The sequence below is a fragment of the Rhinolophus ferrumequinum genome, chromosome 7 (assembly GCF_004115265.2).
Source record: "Rhinolophus ferrumequinum isolate MPI-CBG mRhiFer1 chromosome 7, mRhiFer1_v1.p, whole genome shotgun sequence".
Classification (NCBI taxonomy): domain Eukaryota; kingdom Metazoa; phylum Chordata; class Mammalia; order Chiroptera; family Rhinolophidae; genus Rhinolophus; species Rhinolophus ferrumequinum.
The window spans coordinates 50147534-50166706 of NC_046290.1; the positions used below are offsets into that span (position 1 = coordinate 50147534).

General features: G+C 32.8%; 1 protein-coding gene across 1 annotated transcript in view; it reads right to left on the reverse strand.

Annotated features, from left to right (window-relative positions):
* AP3B1 (adaptor related protein complex 3 subunit beta 1) overlaps window positions 1-19173 on the reverse strand; it is a 219240-nt gene that overhangs the window by 164881 nt on the left and 35186 nt on the right. The window contains exons 3-5 of the mRNA XM_033110712.1: window positions 11862-11936; window positions 1296-1391; window positions 514-674 (exon numbers count right to left, since the gene is read on the reverse strand). Of these exons, the coding sequence (XP_032966603.1) occupies window positions 514-674; window positions 1296-1391; window positions 11862-11936 (332 nt within the window). The remainder of the gene's footprint in view (window positions 1-513; window positions 675-1295; window positions 1392-11861; window positions 11937-19173) is intronic.

The following is a 19173-nucleotide window of genomic DNA, read 5'->3' on the forward strand; positions in this document are numbered from 1 at the left end:
ATCATATTTAATAAATATCATACAAATATGGTATAGTACTGTATTTAAAAATCAATATTTTATAAATTATTTAATAAAATAGCTCTGGAAAAGATCAGACAAGAAAACAACAAAACCAAAGATGGAAGAAGAGAAAATAAAGTGAGTTGAAAAGATAACATACTTACAACTCTACCCTACAATAAACGGGGAAAAAAATCTTAATTTTTTCATAATATATGTGTATGTGTACACAATAGACTATATAAACGAGAATTCAAATTCTGATTATTTTCAAGTAAAGTCTATAAATTATCACAGGTAGGCTCACCAGTAAAAACCTGCATAGGGTCTCTACAACCAAAACAAAATTAAAAATGCCTAAAGAATGTGAGGGGAAATATACAGTCGCTGAGTTTCCTTAATATAAAAACAGACTAGTTCTTATAAAATAAGTTCGTAATAAAATGAGACACGGGCTTATAACGTTCCACGTACCTTAGAGATCTTTGGTATTATTAGCAAAGTACCTACCTGTATAATTTTTGTATTGCATGGGCTGCATTCTTCCTAACATATGGTGATAAATCAGCAGAAGCTTCCTTAATAGCAAGCATCATAATAGGTACAATAATTGGCACTCTAATACTTGACAGAACTCTCAAAGCACTTGCACGAATTAGTTGATTTGGATCCTGAAAATAGTGCAAAAATATTCATCAAAATTTCAAGTTTACAATATGTCAAAGACATTTTTATGACACGGTTAATAAGTGCTTATAAGCTGCAATGTAACAATAGCAAAAATAAAAAGCTACTTAATTTAAAATAAACAATCAGTATATGGAAATGGGTGTGGAAAAAGAATTAAATAAATGTCTATTCCTCTGAATAATGTTTTAACAAGAAAAGTAATGGTTATAATTCTAGTTGATCATTTATCACTAAACATGCTAGGTTCTTAAGTTTCATAATAAAATGCTGCAGGTCATAAATTTTATCTTTAAAAAAAGTCATGCCTCCTCTTTGTACACTTTCAACAACTAGTTGGTATAATAATGTAAAATTCTTTGATGCAGAATGATTATATTGAACATAAAGAAAAATATAGAAACTGAAACATTGCAGGGCAAGGTCCAGTTGGTTATATAAATTATTTTCAAACGGTATTGAATAGGCACTGTGAGATGCCTTTTAACTCTTTCGAAACACTACTGTGCCATTTAGTGAATTATTGCTCCACTTTTTTAAATAACACACCTTCAACTGTGCAGAAAAGTCATAGCTAGTATTTGCCTGCTTACTCTATTATTTACCTTCAGAGCTCGCTGAAAAGTACTTATGGACAAGAGTGCCAGATCCTGCTGTTCTTCGGCATATCGAACCAGGTAAACATATACTAACTTCTTGATCTGTTAAAGAAAAAAAAAATCATATAATCCTAGTCAGAGTAAAAATTAAAAATTCAGTCTTTTCTAAAATCCATTCTTAATTTTCTTGAAGTAAATAAGTGAACCTGGTCATAGCTTAGATTGTAAAATAAAGATAATACATTGTAGGATAATGAATGGCAACAGAAAGCCTGTGAAATAGGAATTTTAACAATCCAATCTAATAGTAAGAGCCTATCAAGGATGTCCTTCCTCTCAAAGGGAATAAAAAGTCCCTGAGTAAAACTCATATAAGAATGTTAAAACATTAGCTGAATTGCAAAAATATGTTCAAAATGAGGGATACAGATAATAGAAAGAACTTGGGCTCTGTCCCCTAACTACATGGTATAGAAGTTTATGTTTCCTCATCTGTCAAAAGGTGCTGGAGCCTCAAACCTGACTGTGGTAATATGCACATTCCAATATACAGTACATGGTATCTTCAGCTCAGCAAGAATAATGTGTGACAGTAATACCAGTTTAATGTAATAAACTGTACATTAGGCTGGGAGTGTAGCCTCGAAAAGGCTGGGAGTGTGTTCTGAAAACTGTTTTTAAAGGCAATTTAATCACAACGTTTATAACAAAATTATGATGAACAGAAAAGTTAAATGAAAATTAGAATTTGAGTTAAAATTCATCAACTGCCTCCTTCTGGCACTGCTCATAGACTGTATCTCCCTTCTCAAATATTTTCAAATACAACCGCCTGATTAAAATTCCTTAAATACCAGTATAGTACATATAGTACTGTGTTTCCCCAAAAATAAGACCTCGCCGGACAATCAGCTCTAATGCTAATGTCTTTGGAGCAAAAATTAATATAAGACCCAGTCTTATATTATTACTATTACTATTATTATTATATTATATTATATTATTATTATATAAACCTGGTCTTATTTTACTATAAGACGCATTAGAGCTAATTGTCTGGCCAGGTCTTATTTTCAGGGAAACAAGGTACATATAGTACAAGTTTATGAAATGTTCAAAGAGCATAGGAAATGAGGGGAAGTAGCCAGAAACAGCTGAAACTGATGCTGCAAAGGAAAAACAGTGCTACACTGACCGATATTTTATATCATACTAACTAATCTGGACTACTTTAAAAGCAACCGCCATGGCCTTCTATCCCTCACACTCCAATTTCCCTTGATACAACATGGTTTTGCGTTCTTTTACCATCCTTTTGCTCCCTTCTGAGCTCACTCCCATGTGTCTATATTTCTTTCAGTGTGGCATTCCAAACTACAAATGAAGTCTAAGCAGAACAACCTAGTTAAGACAACGTTCCAGATGTGGTGCCTCCACTGACATGACTGATTTTTAATTATAACAACATGCCTTTTCTAACTGTACTACTGACTATATTAACCATACTTGAGTAATTGTTCTGGTGAGGTTTCTTTGTTTGTTTGTTTTAAAAGAAGGGCGAGATCTTACATTTACCTACAGAAATTTTCAACAACTGAAATTCAACTTGTCATGACATCCTAAGATAATTTAGACCTTAATTTGTAATTTGACCTCTTTTGCTATTCTTGAGCACAGTTTCATGAGCACAAGGGAAAACTTGTTGAGCATACTGTGTTTCCCCGAAAATAAAGACTGGGTCTTATATTAATTTTTGCTCCAAAAGACGCATTAAGGCTTATGTTCAGGAGATGTCATCCTGAAAAATCGTGCTAGGGCTTATTTTCCAGTTAGGTCTTATTTTCGGGGAAACACAGTACTTGTTACATCATCATTACTGATACAAATGCTAAACACAGCATTTTAAGTTCCTATCAATCCATTCTTCTGTATGACAGGGTTATAAGTGAAAGTAACAAAAATTTTATTTCCAATTACTTTTCAGTGTTAAATGAATCCACAAAAATCTTAAAAACAAAATCTATCATCCTTAACTCAGTACTCAATACAGTCCAAAAATCTGCTCCAAACTTCCTTTTTCGTCAAATAGGAACAGTCCCCAAATATACTCTGCACTTTTTGTCTCAATCTCCACTCAGGTTGCCCAACTGTCGCCCAAGTTCCATTAAGCAAAATCTCCCACAAAAGGAAAAATAAAACAATAAAATGTCCACTAATAGATGAACAGTAAAATAAATACAATATATCCATATAACACTTTACTATGCAGCCACTATATAGAATTAAATAAATCTACACTCGACATTGAAAATATGGCCATGTAAAAATTTTAAAGGTGCAAAATAGTAGGCATTGTATGACCTCACTTCTATATTAACAAAAAAAAATACATATTGTATCATTTCATCAATCTGACTACAATAGACTACCAAGTATAAGATGTACTATTATATTATGAACTACAAAGAAAGGAACAAAAACCCTGCCAATTATAAGTCACCATCAATTGTAAAAATAAGTCTGCAGAAACTTTTAGAAAACAAACATCTTTGAATGAACACACTGTGATAATAATAGCAAATCCTTATAAGTAGCACTATGTGCCAGGCATTGTTCTAAATGTTTTGTTTAGATTAATTCATTTTATATTCACTACTTAATGAACAGGTCTTATTATTCCTATTTTACAAATGAAGAAACCAAAGCACAGAGAAGTAAAGTAACTTGACCAATACTGCACATCTAGTATTAAATGAAGAACAAGGATTCAAGCCAGGTAAGCATAAAAGTTGAGACATCTACACAGTAAAATGTTAACAGTGATTGCCTCTAAGTGTTGGTATTAACCAGTGACCTTCACTCTTTACATCCTCCTAATTATTTAATTTTTAAAATATGAGTATTAATTGTATTCAGATAAAACAATAGATATTTTCAATTTAAGGATGAATCTCATCTTTTCAGATGTCCTCCAACATAAAATAATAGTATTTTCTCTGATTATAAAAGTATTTTAAACTTTTTCATTATAAAAAATCTCAAAATGAAAAGATTTTTAAGATCTCTAGGAAGACAGCTTTTTCTGTAGCACTCGTAACATACAGCCACTAGAATTGCTGTAAACCTGTTGAATAGGTCAACAAAAACTCAGATAAATGAATAAAGTTTGCCAAGTTAACCAATCTGAATGTTAGCCAACCAGGAGCCAACCCACTACAAAAAACACACCTCTGAATGCCAATCAATGAACGACAGTCTCACCCAAGCGACCACACATCTACATATAATACTAACCCACTGACTCCCCTCAAAGTCCATGAGCCATTATGGAACCAAGTGATCTTACACAAAAATAAAAATGGGTTCCAAAATTATGTGATACTAGTATATAAGATGGCAACTAAATGATCTAAAATATACTTAATGTTTTATGTTTAAATGAAAACATAAATTTTAAAAATTCTTAAATTACAGTTTAAGAAGCACTTATCTAATTGTCTGAGATATAGATCATTTTCTCCCCAACCAAATTTTAAAGTTCCTAAGATTACAAGTAATTTCCCAAATGCCAAAAAGCATTAATACTTACAGGTTCTGATTTATAGCAATTTCAATATATCAAATCACAAGATGTATTTAAGTGAGGTATTTCTCAAATCCATCTTGGAATGAATATGAGGTTATTTAGTACAGGAACCATTCCTTATTCACCTGTATATTGACATTACCTATAACATTGCCTGGCATGTACTAAAAGCTCAATAATTAACAGCTGAATGAAAGAAACATCACAGCCCAATGGCAGATGGAAAAAAAATTAAGACATTTATCATTAGATTGCTACATCTAGGATCTGAGTTACCACCGATAGTTATAATTCACCAAATAGATGTCCAGAAGGACAATCAACATACTATAAAGAAACAATAAGTGTTAAGAAGATTGTTTCCAACATGGATGGACCTAGAGAACATTATGTTAAGTGAAATAAATCAGACAAAGAAAGATAAGTACCATATGATCTCACTTATATGCGGAATCTAAAGAAAAGAATAAGTGAATGAACTAATCAGAAACAGTTTTGGAGACAAAGAGGAAAAACTGAGAGTTGCTAGATGGGCGGGGGGGGGGGTAAGGGGGAAGGTGAGGGGATTAGAAAACAATCAGTAACCACAAGATGGCTACAGGGTTTTGAAAATTAATCTGGGGAACGTAATTTAGTGGTTACCAGAGGGTAAGGGGGTTGGAGGGTGGGAGATGAGGGTAAGGGGGATCAAATATATGGTGATGGAAGGAGAACTGACTCTGGGTGGTGAACACACAATGGGATTTATAGATGATGTGATACAGAATTGTACACCTGAAATCTATGTAATTTTACTAACAATTGTCACCCCAATAAATTAAAAACAAATAAAATAAATTAAAAATGTTAAAAAAAAAAAAGAAGATTGTTTCCAAAGTCTTTAACTTCAGTTTTTTTAAAAAAACTAATCATTTAAAATATTTTTTCTCCTTACTAACTACATTCAGATCTCCATCTACAGTTCTCTGGAAAGTTTTGAAAGAATAATTGGTTAGAGTCCACCCACCCCCTCATCCTCTTGTGATTTCTAAGTAACACCTTTTTTTTACCAAGTAACTTATATTGGTGAGACTGAAACATTCAGAATCACAGCTGAGACAGCAGATATCGCTATAATTAGTCACTTTTAGAGCAAGGTTTTTGTGACTGTTATAGCAAAAAGCATAACAATATTAAATCACAGAAGGTTGCAAAACACGAAATTTGTTCTGGTTCTGTTATAAGAATCAATCAATATTGACCACAAGCGGCCTATACACTGACTGGCTGCAGGTGTGCAGAGAAAGCCTACTTTCCTTGAAACCATTCTGTGACCAGAAATGGGAGTACTTAAAGCTCCGTGACTACACCATTCTCTGATCAGTTACTTTCATTCAATGTTACAACACTCCTTGCTGTAAAGCTAATCATAGCAGAGCCCCAGTAGGCTGGAAGAACACAGGCAGATCTGTTTAATTAGTTTATCAATACTAGTACATCAAACTTCATGAGTTATTGACTAAACCTTTGATTATTTTTGTACTATAACCACTGATTGCTTACTAGGTCACTTTGGGTATCATTTGACATCGAACGGCAGATGACATCTAGCTTAACTCTGTGTCTAAGGCACCATGTACTTGTAAAAATGAAATTCTGCACTTGATAGCAATTTTCCAAATATAAATTTTAAGAAGCTTATGTGAATGTTTTCCCCCCAGATATTTGGACCCTCTAATATAGAGTCCATAAAAATAATGTACACATCAAATTAGAAGCTCGGATAGCATGGCCATAACATATGAAAGTGAGAGCCTGTTTAACATTAGAGGATTAAGTATGTTTCAAAAAACTAACACGGTATTTCAAAAACAAAAGAAAACCAAACAAACAGACCAATAATTTTGTTTATAGTGACATTTTTGTTGGAGAATATTAGGCAGCATACCAGATGGGAAAGGAAAAAGATGAACAAATAGAAAAGTTCTACTATAACTATCTGAAAAGTACAAACAGCTTTGAGTGAACAATAACTAGTACAGAATTTTCTGTTTATAACAAGACGACTATAAGTTTGGGAGAACTAGTTAATTTACTACCAATTGCTAAGGACTTGGTCATTTCTACCCATATTTAAAGCATAACAAATGTTTACCAATGCCAGGTACCTCCCAAAGGATAGCTAATACCAGATGATGGTAAGGGTGTCAAGGACACGAAGGTGGAATGAGGAGGAAGGAATCACCAAACAGGAAAGATGGTTCTACAAGGGGAAGGGTCTAAGATGGGTTCTGAAGCCAACCTACCTGGCTTTGGACTCTGACTCTTCCACATACTAGCTGTGTGACCTTGGTCAGATAATTTAACCTCTCTGCTATCTTGTCCTCATACACAAAATGTGGAAAATGAAAGACGCAACCCAGGTTATTTGTGAAAATGAGTTGATATATGTCAGGCACTAACAACCTAGCCAGATAGCATTTTTAAAGCTGTAGCAGTAATTAATGCTGAGAGACTCTGTTCCTAGCAACATGAAGACAAGCAAGCTTTACCCACATCTCACAATTTTTCTAAGTAAAATCTTGATTTCCGCCCCCAGATATTTGGACCCTCTAATACAGAGTCCATAAAAATAACGTACACATCAAATTAGAAGCTCAGATAGCATGGCCATAACGTATGAAAGTGAGAGTCTGTTTAACTCTTGACATTATCAACTCAAAATTATACATGGTAAAAAGCACATAAATAGTGCTTAATAAGTATCTACTAAATTAATCATAAGTAAATGTGCAAATACTATAAGATTACACGTTTAGTCTAGGTATCTCCCGCTAACTGGAATCTTAGAAAGAATGATCTAAGTCCAATATTAAATTAATTTAGTTCTTAAATTGGCAACAAGTATACAGTATTCTGACTTTAATTTACCCAACTTAGTCAAATTGACTTTATGATGGCTATTCATTTTGGTAGCAAAATTCATCTGCCTGAAATATATGTATAATGTACTTACTATCTATGAGAAAAAAATGAAGTATACTTAAAAATGTATCTAAAAAGTAGGCTTAAAGGACATGTCTTTAAAATCCTATAATGTAAATTATTCTAATTTTAAAAATCAATCTATAGAAAAGGCTAAATATGACAGAAATGATAAAACTTGTTAAACGAAGTAATCAGAGAAAAAAATCAAGAACCATACGATTTCACTCATATGTGAGATATAAAACAGAAAGCAACAAATGAACAAATAAGACAAACAAAAAACTCATAGACACAGACAACAGTATGGTGGTTACCAGAGGGAAAGTGGGTTGAGGGGAGAGGTAGAAGAGGATAAAAGGGGTCAAATACATGGTGAATATATGGTGATAGAAGGAGACTTGACTTTGGGTGGTGAACACATAACGCAATATACAGAGGGTGTATTATAGAACTATACACTTGAAACCTATATAATCTTACTAACCAATGAAACCTCAATAAATTTAATAAAATAAAAAAGAGAAACAGAATCAATTAAATATGGCATGGTACTGTGTTAATTTAAAAAATAAAAATGCAGTCCAAGGGAGAAAAAAATCAAGTATGTGTTTTTTAGAAGATATTAAGAAAACAAAAAGGAAAGCCACAGACCAGGAATAAAAAACCATCTATCTTACGAGAGGTTTCTATGAGAATATATAAAGAATCACTTTAATAGTAAGACAAAAATTAAAAACAGGCTAAAACTTGAATAAACATTTCAGAAAAGATATATGACAGGCCAATAAGATGATGAAAAGATGCTGAAACCACTAAATATCCAGAAAATGCCATTAAAGGCACCATGAAGTTACCAATACCACCCACCAAAATGGTTCAAGTTAAAAAGCCTAACAAGATGGAGTGTTGGAAGTGATGTGAACTAACTGGAACTCTCAGACATTGCTAGTGGGAACGCATACAGCCAATTTGAAAAACTATACGGCACTATTTTCTAAAAATTAAACATATACTTCCCAGATAATACAACAAATCTATTCCCAGATATTACACAAGAAAACTTAAAATACACACTCACACATAGCATCTTATACAATACAAGTGTATTTCAACTGGTAAGTTTAAAAATTGTGAAATATCCAGATTATAGAAAAAAAAAAACACAACAAAATGTGAATACATGAAACAGCAGATGAATCTCAGTTTCCTAGGTAAAAGAAGTCAAACACAAGATATTCCATACTGTATGATTCAATATAGAAGAAATTCTAGAAATGATAAAACTATAATGACAGAAAGTAGATCAATAGTTGCATGGAGATACCATACACAAAAATTAACTCAAAATGGATCATATCCTATATATAAAAGCTACAATAAAACTATAAAATTCTTAGGAAAAAGACAAGTATAAATCTTCATGACCGTGTATTAAGCATTAATTTCTTAGACATGACATCAAAAGCACAAAGAAAAATTAGATAAACTGAAATTCATCAAAAGTAAAAATATCTGTGCTTCAAAGGACAGTATCAAGAAAATGAATACATAACCCTAGGTTGGGAGAAAATATTTGCAAATTATACATGAGATAAGAGTCTAGCACTTAGAATATATAAAGAATAAACAATAAAAAGACAACCCAATTATAAAATGGGAAAGGCTCTGAATAGACATTTTTCCTAAGAAGATGTAGAACTGGCCAACAGGTGCTCAACAATTTTTTATTAGGTAAATGTAAATCAAAATCCTGAATGTGATAATGAAATGGATACCACTTCACACCCTCTAGGATGGCTATAATCTAAAAGAAATAATTTTTAAAAATAAATTTCCTTTAAAAAGGAAAATAACAAGTATTGGGGAGGATATGGAAAAAACAGAACTTGTATACATTGCTGATGAAAATGTAAAATGATGTGGCTGCTATGGAAAGCACTTTGGCAGTTCCTCAAAAAGTCAAACATATGGCCTAGCAGTATCACTCCAAGGAATATATGTAACCAAGAGAAATGAACACCTATGCTCACACAAAAAAACTTGTACAGAACGTTTACAGCAGCATTATTCATAATTGCCAAAAAGTGGAAACAATGCAAATGTCAATCAACTGATAAATGAATGAATAAAGTGCAGTATATCCATACAATTATTCCACAAAAATAGGGAATGAAGTACTGATTCATGCTACAACATGGATGAACCCTGAAAACATTACATTAAGTGAAAGAAGTCACACATAAAATTTTTGCTCCATATATTGTATGACTTCATTTCTATGAACTGCCCAGAATAAGCAAATCCAGAGAGACAGACGTAGATTAATGGGTTGTCTAATGCTGGGGGAATAAGGAGTGACTGCTAAAAAACACAGGGTTACTTTTTGAGATGATAAAAATGTTGTGGAATTAGATGGTGGTGATGGTTGCTGCACAATTCTGTGAATATACTACAAAGCACTGAATTGTATACTTTAAAAGTGAGTTTACGACATGTTAATTATATTTCATGTATTTTAAAAAGACGATTGACTCTTTAAATAAAAAACACTAACCATATACATAGCATAGTTAGAAGTAAAATGCATGATAACATAGGAAAAAGCTGGGAGGGTGCAAATGGAAATTTACTGTCACAAGGTTTTCAAAGTATAGGAGAAGTGGTACAGTAGTCTCCCTTTATCCACAGTTTTGCCTTCCGCGGTTTCAGTTACCCATAGTCAACCATGGTCCAAAAATATTAAATGGAAAATTTCAGAAATATGCAATTCGTAAGTTTTAAATTGCAAGCCGTTCTGAGTAGTATAATGAAATCTCAGGCTGTAGTGCTCAATCCCACTGGGACGTGAATCACCCCTTTGTCCAGCATATCCACACTGTACAGGCCACCTGCCCATTAGTCACTTAGTAGCCATCTCAGTTACTGTGTTTCCCTGAAAATAAGACCTAGCCGGATAATCAGCTCTAATACATCTTTCGGAGCAAAAATTAATATAAGACCCGGTCTAAGACCGGGTATAATAACATAATATAGTATAATATAATATAATATAAATAATAAATATAATATATAATATAATAACATAATATAATACCGGGTCTTATATTAATTTTTGCTCCAAAAGACGCATTAAAGCTGATCATCCGGCTAGGTCTTATTTTCAAGGAAACATGGTATCAGATCAACTGTTGCGGTATCAACAACAGTGCTAGTGTTCAACTAACCCTTATTTCACTTAATAATGGCCCCAAAGATAATTCACATAACTTTTATTACAGTATATTATTACAAATGTTCTATTATATTATTTGCTATTGCTGTTAATTTCTCTCTTACTGTGCCTAATTAAACTTTACCATAGGTATGTACATATAGGAAAAAACATAGTATATATAAGGTTCGGAACCATCCGAGGTTTCAGGCATCCACTGGGGGTCTTGGAACGTATCCCCCAAGGATAAGGGGGTGGGGGGAACTACTGTATAATGTTATTTGAAAGTAGACTGTGGTAATTTAAAGATATATATTGTAAATCCTATTGGTAGACTGTAATAAGTTAAACATGTACACTGTACAACCTAGAGCAAGCACTTACTGAATAAACAAAACCAAGAATAATATTAATAATACTTGATTACAACTTCCCTGTTCCTTAATTTCTACCTATGCTACTCCATTTTCCTCCACCTAAAACATCTGCCCTGATGTCACCAGGTCCTTGAAAATATTCTTCAGTGGAGACTGTTCCTTCTCCCAAACTTCCCAGATTCAAAATGAGGACCAGGCATACTCTTTGATGCTCCCTGTTGCTGCTAACAATGGACAAATAAGAGGTATGTGTGTTGGAGTTTACACTTTCATGCAGTTATCACTACTTCCTACTGAGTAAACATACCCTCCTCAGAAATCAACAAAATCTAGTGATACTTAAATACCTTATGTTGCATTTCAAGTAACTGAAAAGTATATGATTCTTTTACAACAAAACAAATCATGAAAATTATGAATCAAAACAGTACCTCAATATTTTTACTGGCCACATTCTTCACAACAGCAGGAAACAGTTCAGATGCATTTTTCCCTTTTGCAATCATCTGAAGAATAAAAGTAGAATATTAGGGCTGAAACCTTTTTTAAATTATTTATTTGAAAGCAAAATATAAATTCCATATTAAATATTTAAATGACTAAATCAGCAAATAAGCTATGGAATTAACAAGCTGAACTCTTTTTAAGTCATCTTACTTATCCCAACTATCTGCAGCAAAGAACAAACAATGTCTTGTGTATCAATAAAAAACCAAATACACAGATACATTAAGGAAGAAATATATAGTAGTTTAAGACATATAATATTTATAATAGTTTTCTTTGGCTAATGGAGTTATAAATACTTTTTAAATATTTGTACTACTCTTTATTTTCCAAGTTCTCACTTTAAAGATGCACTGCATTTGCAATGGTGTTATTTTGAACAAACTAGTTTTTTCCCTTGGCTTTATTTCATAGGTTCTCCTACTTCTCCAACCATTACTTTTCAAAGTTCTCTTCACTAAGTCCTTTTATTCTGCCCACTAAAGTTCTGTGCACCACCACCTACTCAGGCTACACTATCCTAACATTTATGAAACTCCTAAGATTTCATTCACCCTCATGACTTAACAATAATTCTAACCTCTAGGGGATCCATTCCACAAACTCTAACCCTAACTCTGAGTCCTAGTTCTACCTCTCTAACTGGACATCATTAGATGTCTCTCTCATCCCAAACTTGCTTTGTCTAAAACAAAACTCATTTTTCATGATAAAATGGCATTCATGCTAGAATTTCCAATTCCACCAATTTCCCCAAAAACCATTATGCCAAATAATTATACCTAAATCATAGAATTATCTTGGTCTCTTCTCACATCTACACAGTAAGTAGGTCCTGTTGTGATTTCTTAGTAGACTCATGTTAATCCCTTCTCACTGCTACTGTCCTAGCATAGGTCAGTAACACTTCACAAAGGACTTTTCCAGCTGTCTTCCTTCTCCTATCCATGATGCACTCCACCGACAGTTTAATATGCTGAAAACACTACCTGCAAATGTCAGCCCCCTCAAAGATTTCAAAAGCCCCTGACTGCCTAAGAGTTCAAACTATTTCACTTAATATCAAACACCCTCACAATCTGCACAAACATCCCTTTAAAGCTCATCAACCATTATTGTTCTATACCAATATTACTACCCCGTTCCTCCAAACATAAGGCCTAGCAGGACAATCAGCTCTAATGCGTGTTTTGGAGCAGAAATTAATATAAGATCCGATATTATATTATATCATATCATATCACATCATATCATATCAAAGACCGGGTCTTATATTACAGTAAAATAAGACCAGGTCTTATATTAATTTTCGCTCCAAAAGACACATTAGAGCTGATAGTCCGGCTAGGTCTTATTTTCAGGGAAACACGGTATCAAAGTAAATGATCTACTCACTACCAGAATATTCTCTGGCTCCTCTATATCTGTACTCATATCATGTCCACAACCCACTTCTTTTTATTTTTCTGAGTTCTAACCTTCTGTCTAATCAAATTCTATCAATCCTGTTAGAACAATCTCCTAACACCTAGCTCACTATGGCATCCAATCCTAATTTCCTCCAGAATTTTTTAATCTATACTTTTCATTTGGAAATTCCAATGTGCCATCTTTTCTTTCTTTTTATTTCAATTTTATGTCCATCTGTATTCCCATTTCCTTCACTCTCATTTGTGGAATATATCCTTATGTCTTTTAACAGTCCAGACTTTCGTAGCCACAAAATCACGTTTTAACTACTGTGTTTCACCAAAAATAACACCTGGTCTTATATTACGGTTTTGCTCCAAAAGAAGCATTAGGCCTTATGTTTAAGGATGTCATCCTGAAAAATCATGCTAGGGCTTATTTCCAATGGTTAGGTCTTATTTTCCGGGAAACACAGTACAGGATAATTTTTTGGAAGGATTCTTTATGAATTACACACCATATCTAAGAAACGATCTAAAAAAGGAGATACTAGTTTTTTTGTATTTACAACAAATGTTTTCTAAATACTATGTGATATTTTAAGCATTGTAATCCCAGTTAGCAATGTCAGCAGACCTTTCTATATGACAGTTTTAAAATACTCTAGCACAAACTAGTCTTTTCATATTCTATTTCCTTACCTGTGATATTATTTGATTGGAGCATTTTGTAAAATCTGCTAAGTATTACAGAAGGTTCACAAAATATTGCAGCTAAAACATCTTTTATGATTTTTACACCTCTCTCAACTTTCTCATCTATAAAATAAGAAGAGAGGGATTAAATGTTCACTAGGGCCCCTTCCTTCAGTTATTCAATGATTACCTACAGTCAGAGTTCCTGTCCTATTACATCCTACTGTAAGGCTTCTTCAACTTAATTCTATAGGATGCTATTCAAAACGATGTTAATACATGAGGGAGGAAAAAATCCTATATGTACTCAAATTCACTCAACAAGTATTTGCTGAGAGAACACTACATGCCAGGAACTTTTCTAGGCCTTGGAGACACCACCAAGAACACTACCAAGTCCTTGATCATTGTAGCTTACCTTATATTGCGGATAAGGGACAATAAACAAATGAATGTAATTTGTGAAGTGGTAAAAGAGAGTACTATAGAGAAAAATAAAGGACTCTAAGAGAAATGGGAAGTGTCAGGGTGTGAGTGAAGTTGTTTTTTTACGGTTTGATTAATGCTTCCATGGAATATATTTTTCCATCCTTATATTTTTAATCCATCTATATCTTTATATTAAAAGTGGGTTTCTCCTAGAGAACGTATAACGGTATCTTGATATTTTAATTCAATCTGACAATCTCTTCTAGTTGGTGACTTTGGATCAATTATACTTAATATAATTATTGCACTTGGATACACGTCTACCATCTTACTAGGTTTTGTTTATACCCTGTGTTTTTTGTTCTTCTGATCACCGTTATCCCATTTGAAAATTTTTTTTAGCATTTAGTATTTTAATTTTTATATTGAGTTTTTTGATTATATCATTTTATGTAACTTTCAGTGGTTCTTCCTGCAGTAATTATCAGATATAGATACATTGATATATACATACAAAGATATAGATAGATATCAAACCTTTCAGTCTACTTAGAGTTAATGTTGTACCAGAACAAATAAAATGTAGAAACCTTACAACTACTATGTTTCCCCGAAAATAAGACCTAGCCGGACCATCAGCTCTAATGTGTCTTTTCGAGCAAAAATTAATATAAGACCTGGTCTTATTTTAATATAACATAAGACCGGGTCTTATTTTAATATAATATAAATCCGGGTCTTATTTATTTTAATATAATGTAAGACCGGGTCATATTTATTTTAATATAACATAAGACCGGGTCTTATATTAATTTTTGCTCCAAAAGACGCATTAGAGCTGATGGTCCAGTTAGGTCTTCTTTTCGGGGAAACACGGTATATAGGCCCTTTTAATCCCACCTTCCTGCAAGCCTTTATGTTATAGCTATTATATATTACAACTACATCCATTGAAAACCTCTGACAGTCAGGTAACTTAAGAATAAAATCAATCCTTTATGTCTACAAGATATTTACCATTCAACTGGTCTCACTCATCCATCTAGTATCATTTCCCTTCAGCCTGAAGAACTTGCATTACATTTCATTAAAGCAGATCAGCTAGAAATATTGTTTTTCTTCGTCTGAGAATACCTTTATTTCATCTTCATTCTTCAAGGATATTTTCAGTAGATAGAGAATTCTAGGTTAACAATTACTTTCTTTCAATACTTTAAAAATGTTCCAATGTCTTCTGGCTGTCATGGTTTCTAATAAGCAATATGGAGTTATTCAAATCACTTGTATGCAATGTATCATTTTTTCCATATACTTTCAAGATTTTTGTCTTTATTTTTGGTTTTCGACAGTTTAACTGCTATGTATTTAAAAATGGTTTCTTTATGTTTATCCTGATTAGAGCTCACTAAACTTCTTATGTCATTGATCAATTTGGGAAGTTTTCAGCCATTATGAGGTCTGACAATTAAGTTCATGAACATGTTGCAACGATGTTGCTAACCTTTTTATGATATCAGAGGGACTATTCATTATGAATTTGCACCAACTGGCCAAACAGTTAACCAAGTTTACTATTTGGAAGTGTTCAAAAGGCTGCGTGGAAAAGTTAGACGACCTGAACTTTTCGCTAACAATTCATGACTCTCGCATCATGACAATGCACCAGCTCACAGGGCACTGTCTGTGAGGGAGTTTCAGCCAGTAAATAAATAACTGTATTGGAACACCCTCCCTACTCACCTGCTTTGGCCCCCAATGACTTCTTTCTTTACCGAAGATAAAGGAAATACTGAAAGGAAGACATCTGGATGACATTCAGGACATCAAGGGTAATATGAAGACAGCTCTGATGGCCATTCCAGAAAAAAAGCTTCAAAATTGCTTTGAAGGGTGGACTAGGCATTGGCATCGTCTTCCCAAGGGGAGGACTTCGAAGGTGACTGTAGTGATATTCAGTAATGAGGTATGTAGCAGTTTTTTGAGGATGAGTTCGTGAACGTAATTGTCCGACCTCGCATTTCTTCAAATATTTTTTCTTCCCGAATCTCTTTCTCTTCTCCTTCTGGACATATTTGTTAGATCTTTTGATATTATCCAACAAGACCCTGAGGCTTGTTCATTTCTTTTCTTTGTAATCTCTAGTCTGCAAATTAACTAATTTCTAATGATCTATCTTCAACTTCTACCTCTTTCTGCTGTTATATCCATTTTGTTATTGAGTCAATCCAGGATATATTTTATTTCTGATATAACACTATAAATATAGCAGAAATTTCAACAAATTTGTACAGATGTTGTTCACTTGAGATATTTTGGAAAACAACTAACCCATTAGTTACCATCTGGGGAATAAGTGGACATAGGATACCCCCTTCCCTAGCATAACTTACCATCTAATCATAAGTGGCCCGAATATTACCTACAACTGAAGTATAAGAAAAATATCTGTTCAAGTCCTTTACCCATGTTTCACTGGATTGCTTTTTTTATTGAATTGTATGAGTTTTTAAATATATTTTAGATATTAATTCCTTTCAGATATACGAATTGAAAATATTCTATCCCCTTCTGTGGGTTGCCTTTCACACTGTTGATGGTGTCATTTTATGCACAATTTTTAAACTTTCATATCTATTTTTTCTTTTGTTGCTCACCTTTTGGTGTTGTTATCTAAAAATCCTTTGATAAATACAATGTCATGAAACTTTTGCCTTATGTTTTCATCTATGAGTTTTATAGTTTTAGCTCTTACATTTAGGTCTTTGATTCATTTTGACTTATTTTATATATGGTATGAATTTACAAAGTAGGGATCTAAATTCATTCTCTTGCATGTGGATGGGCAGTTTCCCAGCACCATTTGTTGAAAAGATATCCTTTCCCATTGAATGGTCTTGTACCCTTGCAGAAAATCATGTGACCATATATGTGAGGGTTTGTTTCTGACCTCTCTATTGTGTATATATGTCTGTGTTTATGCTTGTTTTGATTACTGTAGCTTTGTAGTAAGCTTCCAAATCAGGAAATGTGAGACTTCTAACTTAGTTCTCCTTTTTCAACATCGTTTTGGCTATTCAGGGCCCATATGAATTTTAGGATAGATTTTTCTATTTTTGCAAAAAAGCATCACTGGGATTTTGATAGCAATTACACTGAATACATAGATCATTTTGGAAATACTGACATCTTAACAATATTAAGTCATTCAATCCATGAAAATAGGATGTCTTTCCATTTATTTGTATCTTCTTTAATTTATTTCAGCAATATTTTGCGGTTTTCATGGTACAAGTCTTTTGCCTCCTTGGTTAAGTTTATTCCTAGGCCTTTTACTATTTTTTGATGCTCTTATAAATGGAACTGTTTTCTAAAATCTCCTTTTTGGATTGTTCATTGTTAGTGTATAAACACAACTAATTTTTACATGTTGATTTTGTATCCTGTAATTTTGCTATGTTCATTCATTAGTTCTAAAAGTTTTTTTTGTGGAATATTTAGGGTTTTCTAAAGATAAAATAATGTTGTCTGTGAACAACAGTTTTACTTCTTCATTTCCAATTTGGATGCCTTTTATTTCTTTTTCTTGCCTAACTGCTTGAGCTAAAACTTCCAATAACATGTTGAACAGAAGTGGCAAAAGCAGGCATCCTTGCCTTCTTCATCTTTCACGACTGTATATGACATTAGCTGTGGTTTTTTCATATACGGCTTTTAATATGCGGAGGTCATTTCCTTCTAGTCTTAGTGTGTTGAGTGTTTCATCATGAAAGAATGTTGAGTTTTGTCAAATGCTCTTTCTGTATCAAGTGAGATGATAGTATGTTTTTCCCCCTTCATTCTATTACTGTGGCATATTATAATGATTGATTTTCATATATTGTTCACATTGTTTTTTAAATATTAAATAATCTAAATTAAAAAATTCACAATAATTTTTTAAACTCAGGAAAAAAGAGAACTGTGCTTTAATTTCTTAACAATTTTAACTGGTTTCATTTTTAACAGCAATAAAGATGGTATATTTCAAAAAGTTCAAAAATTTTAATTTATAAATAAATACTGGTTAATTTACAGGTAAAAGGAAAAAAGAAAGGAAGAAAGAATGATCTTACAGAGTTTCAGGCCCAGCTGCACTCTTAAGAATAAATAACCAATAGTAGATGAAGAAATAAAAAATGAACCAACCCTTGACTTATATCCCAGAAAGTACATTGGAACAAAACTGAAAAAACACCCCCTAAGGTTTCATAGGTGTTATATTACTTGTAAAAATACAGGCCTGCTTTTAGGAAATGGTCCTAATATATATCAATATGGCGGAAAAATCTTAGTCCTTGCCCTTTAAGCCATTCCCAACCCAAGAACAACAAAAAGATGCCAACATCAGCTAAAAGTTGAATTCTCTACTTTAAAGTATACACAGAACTGAATTATTTTTGAGCAAGGGATAGGCAATGTCCAGAAAGATTTAGACAAAAATGTTTATTATAATCATTAACTCATAACAGTAAGAATTATGCATATTATTAGTTTCTTCTTGAATAAACTTACTCAATTTTATCTACAACAATAATGTACTATTGTATTTGGTTTAATATTCTTTTTAAATATTTAACCAAAGTATTTGAAACTTTGAAATTATTTTTAGGGACAATAATATCCAACCAAATACCCTGTAACGTGTATGGCTATTAAATAATAT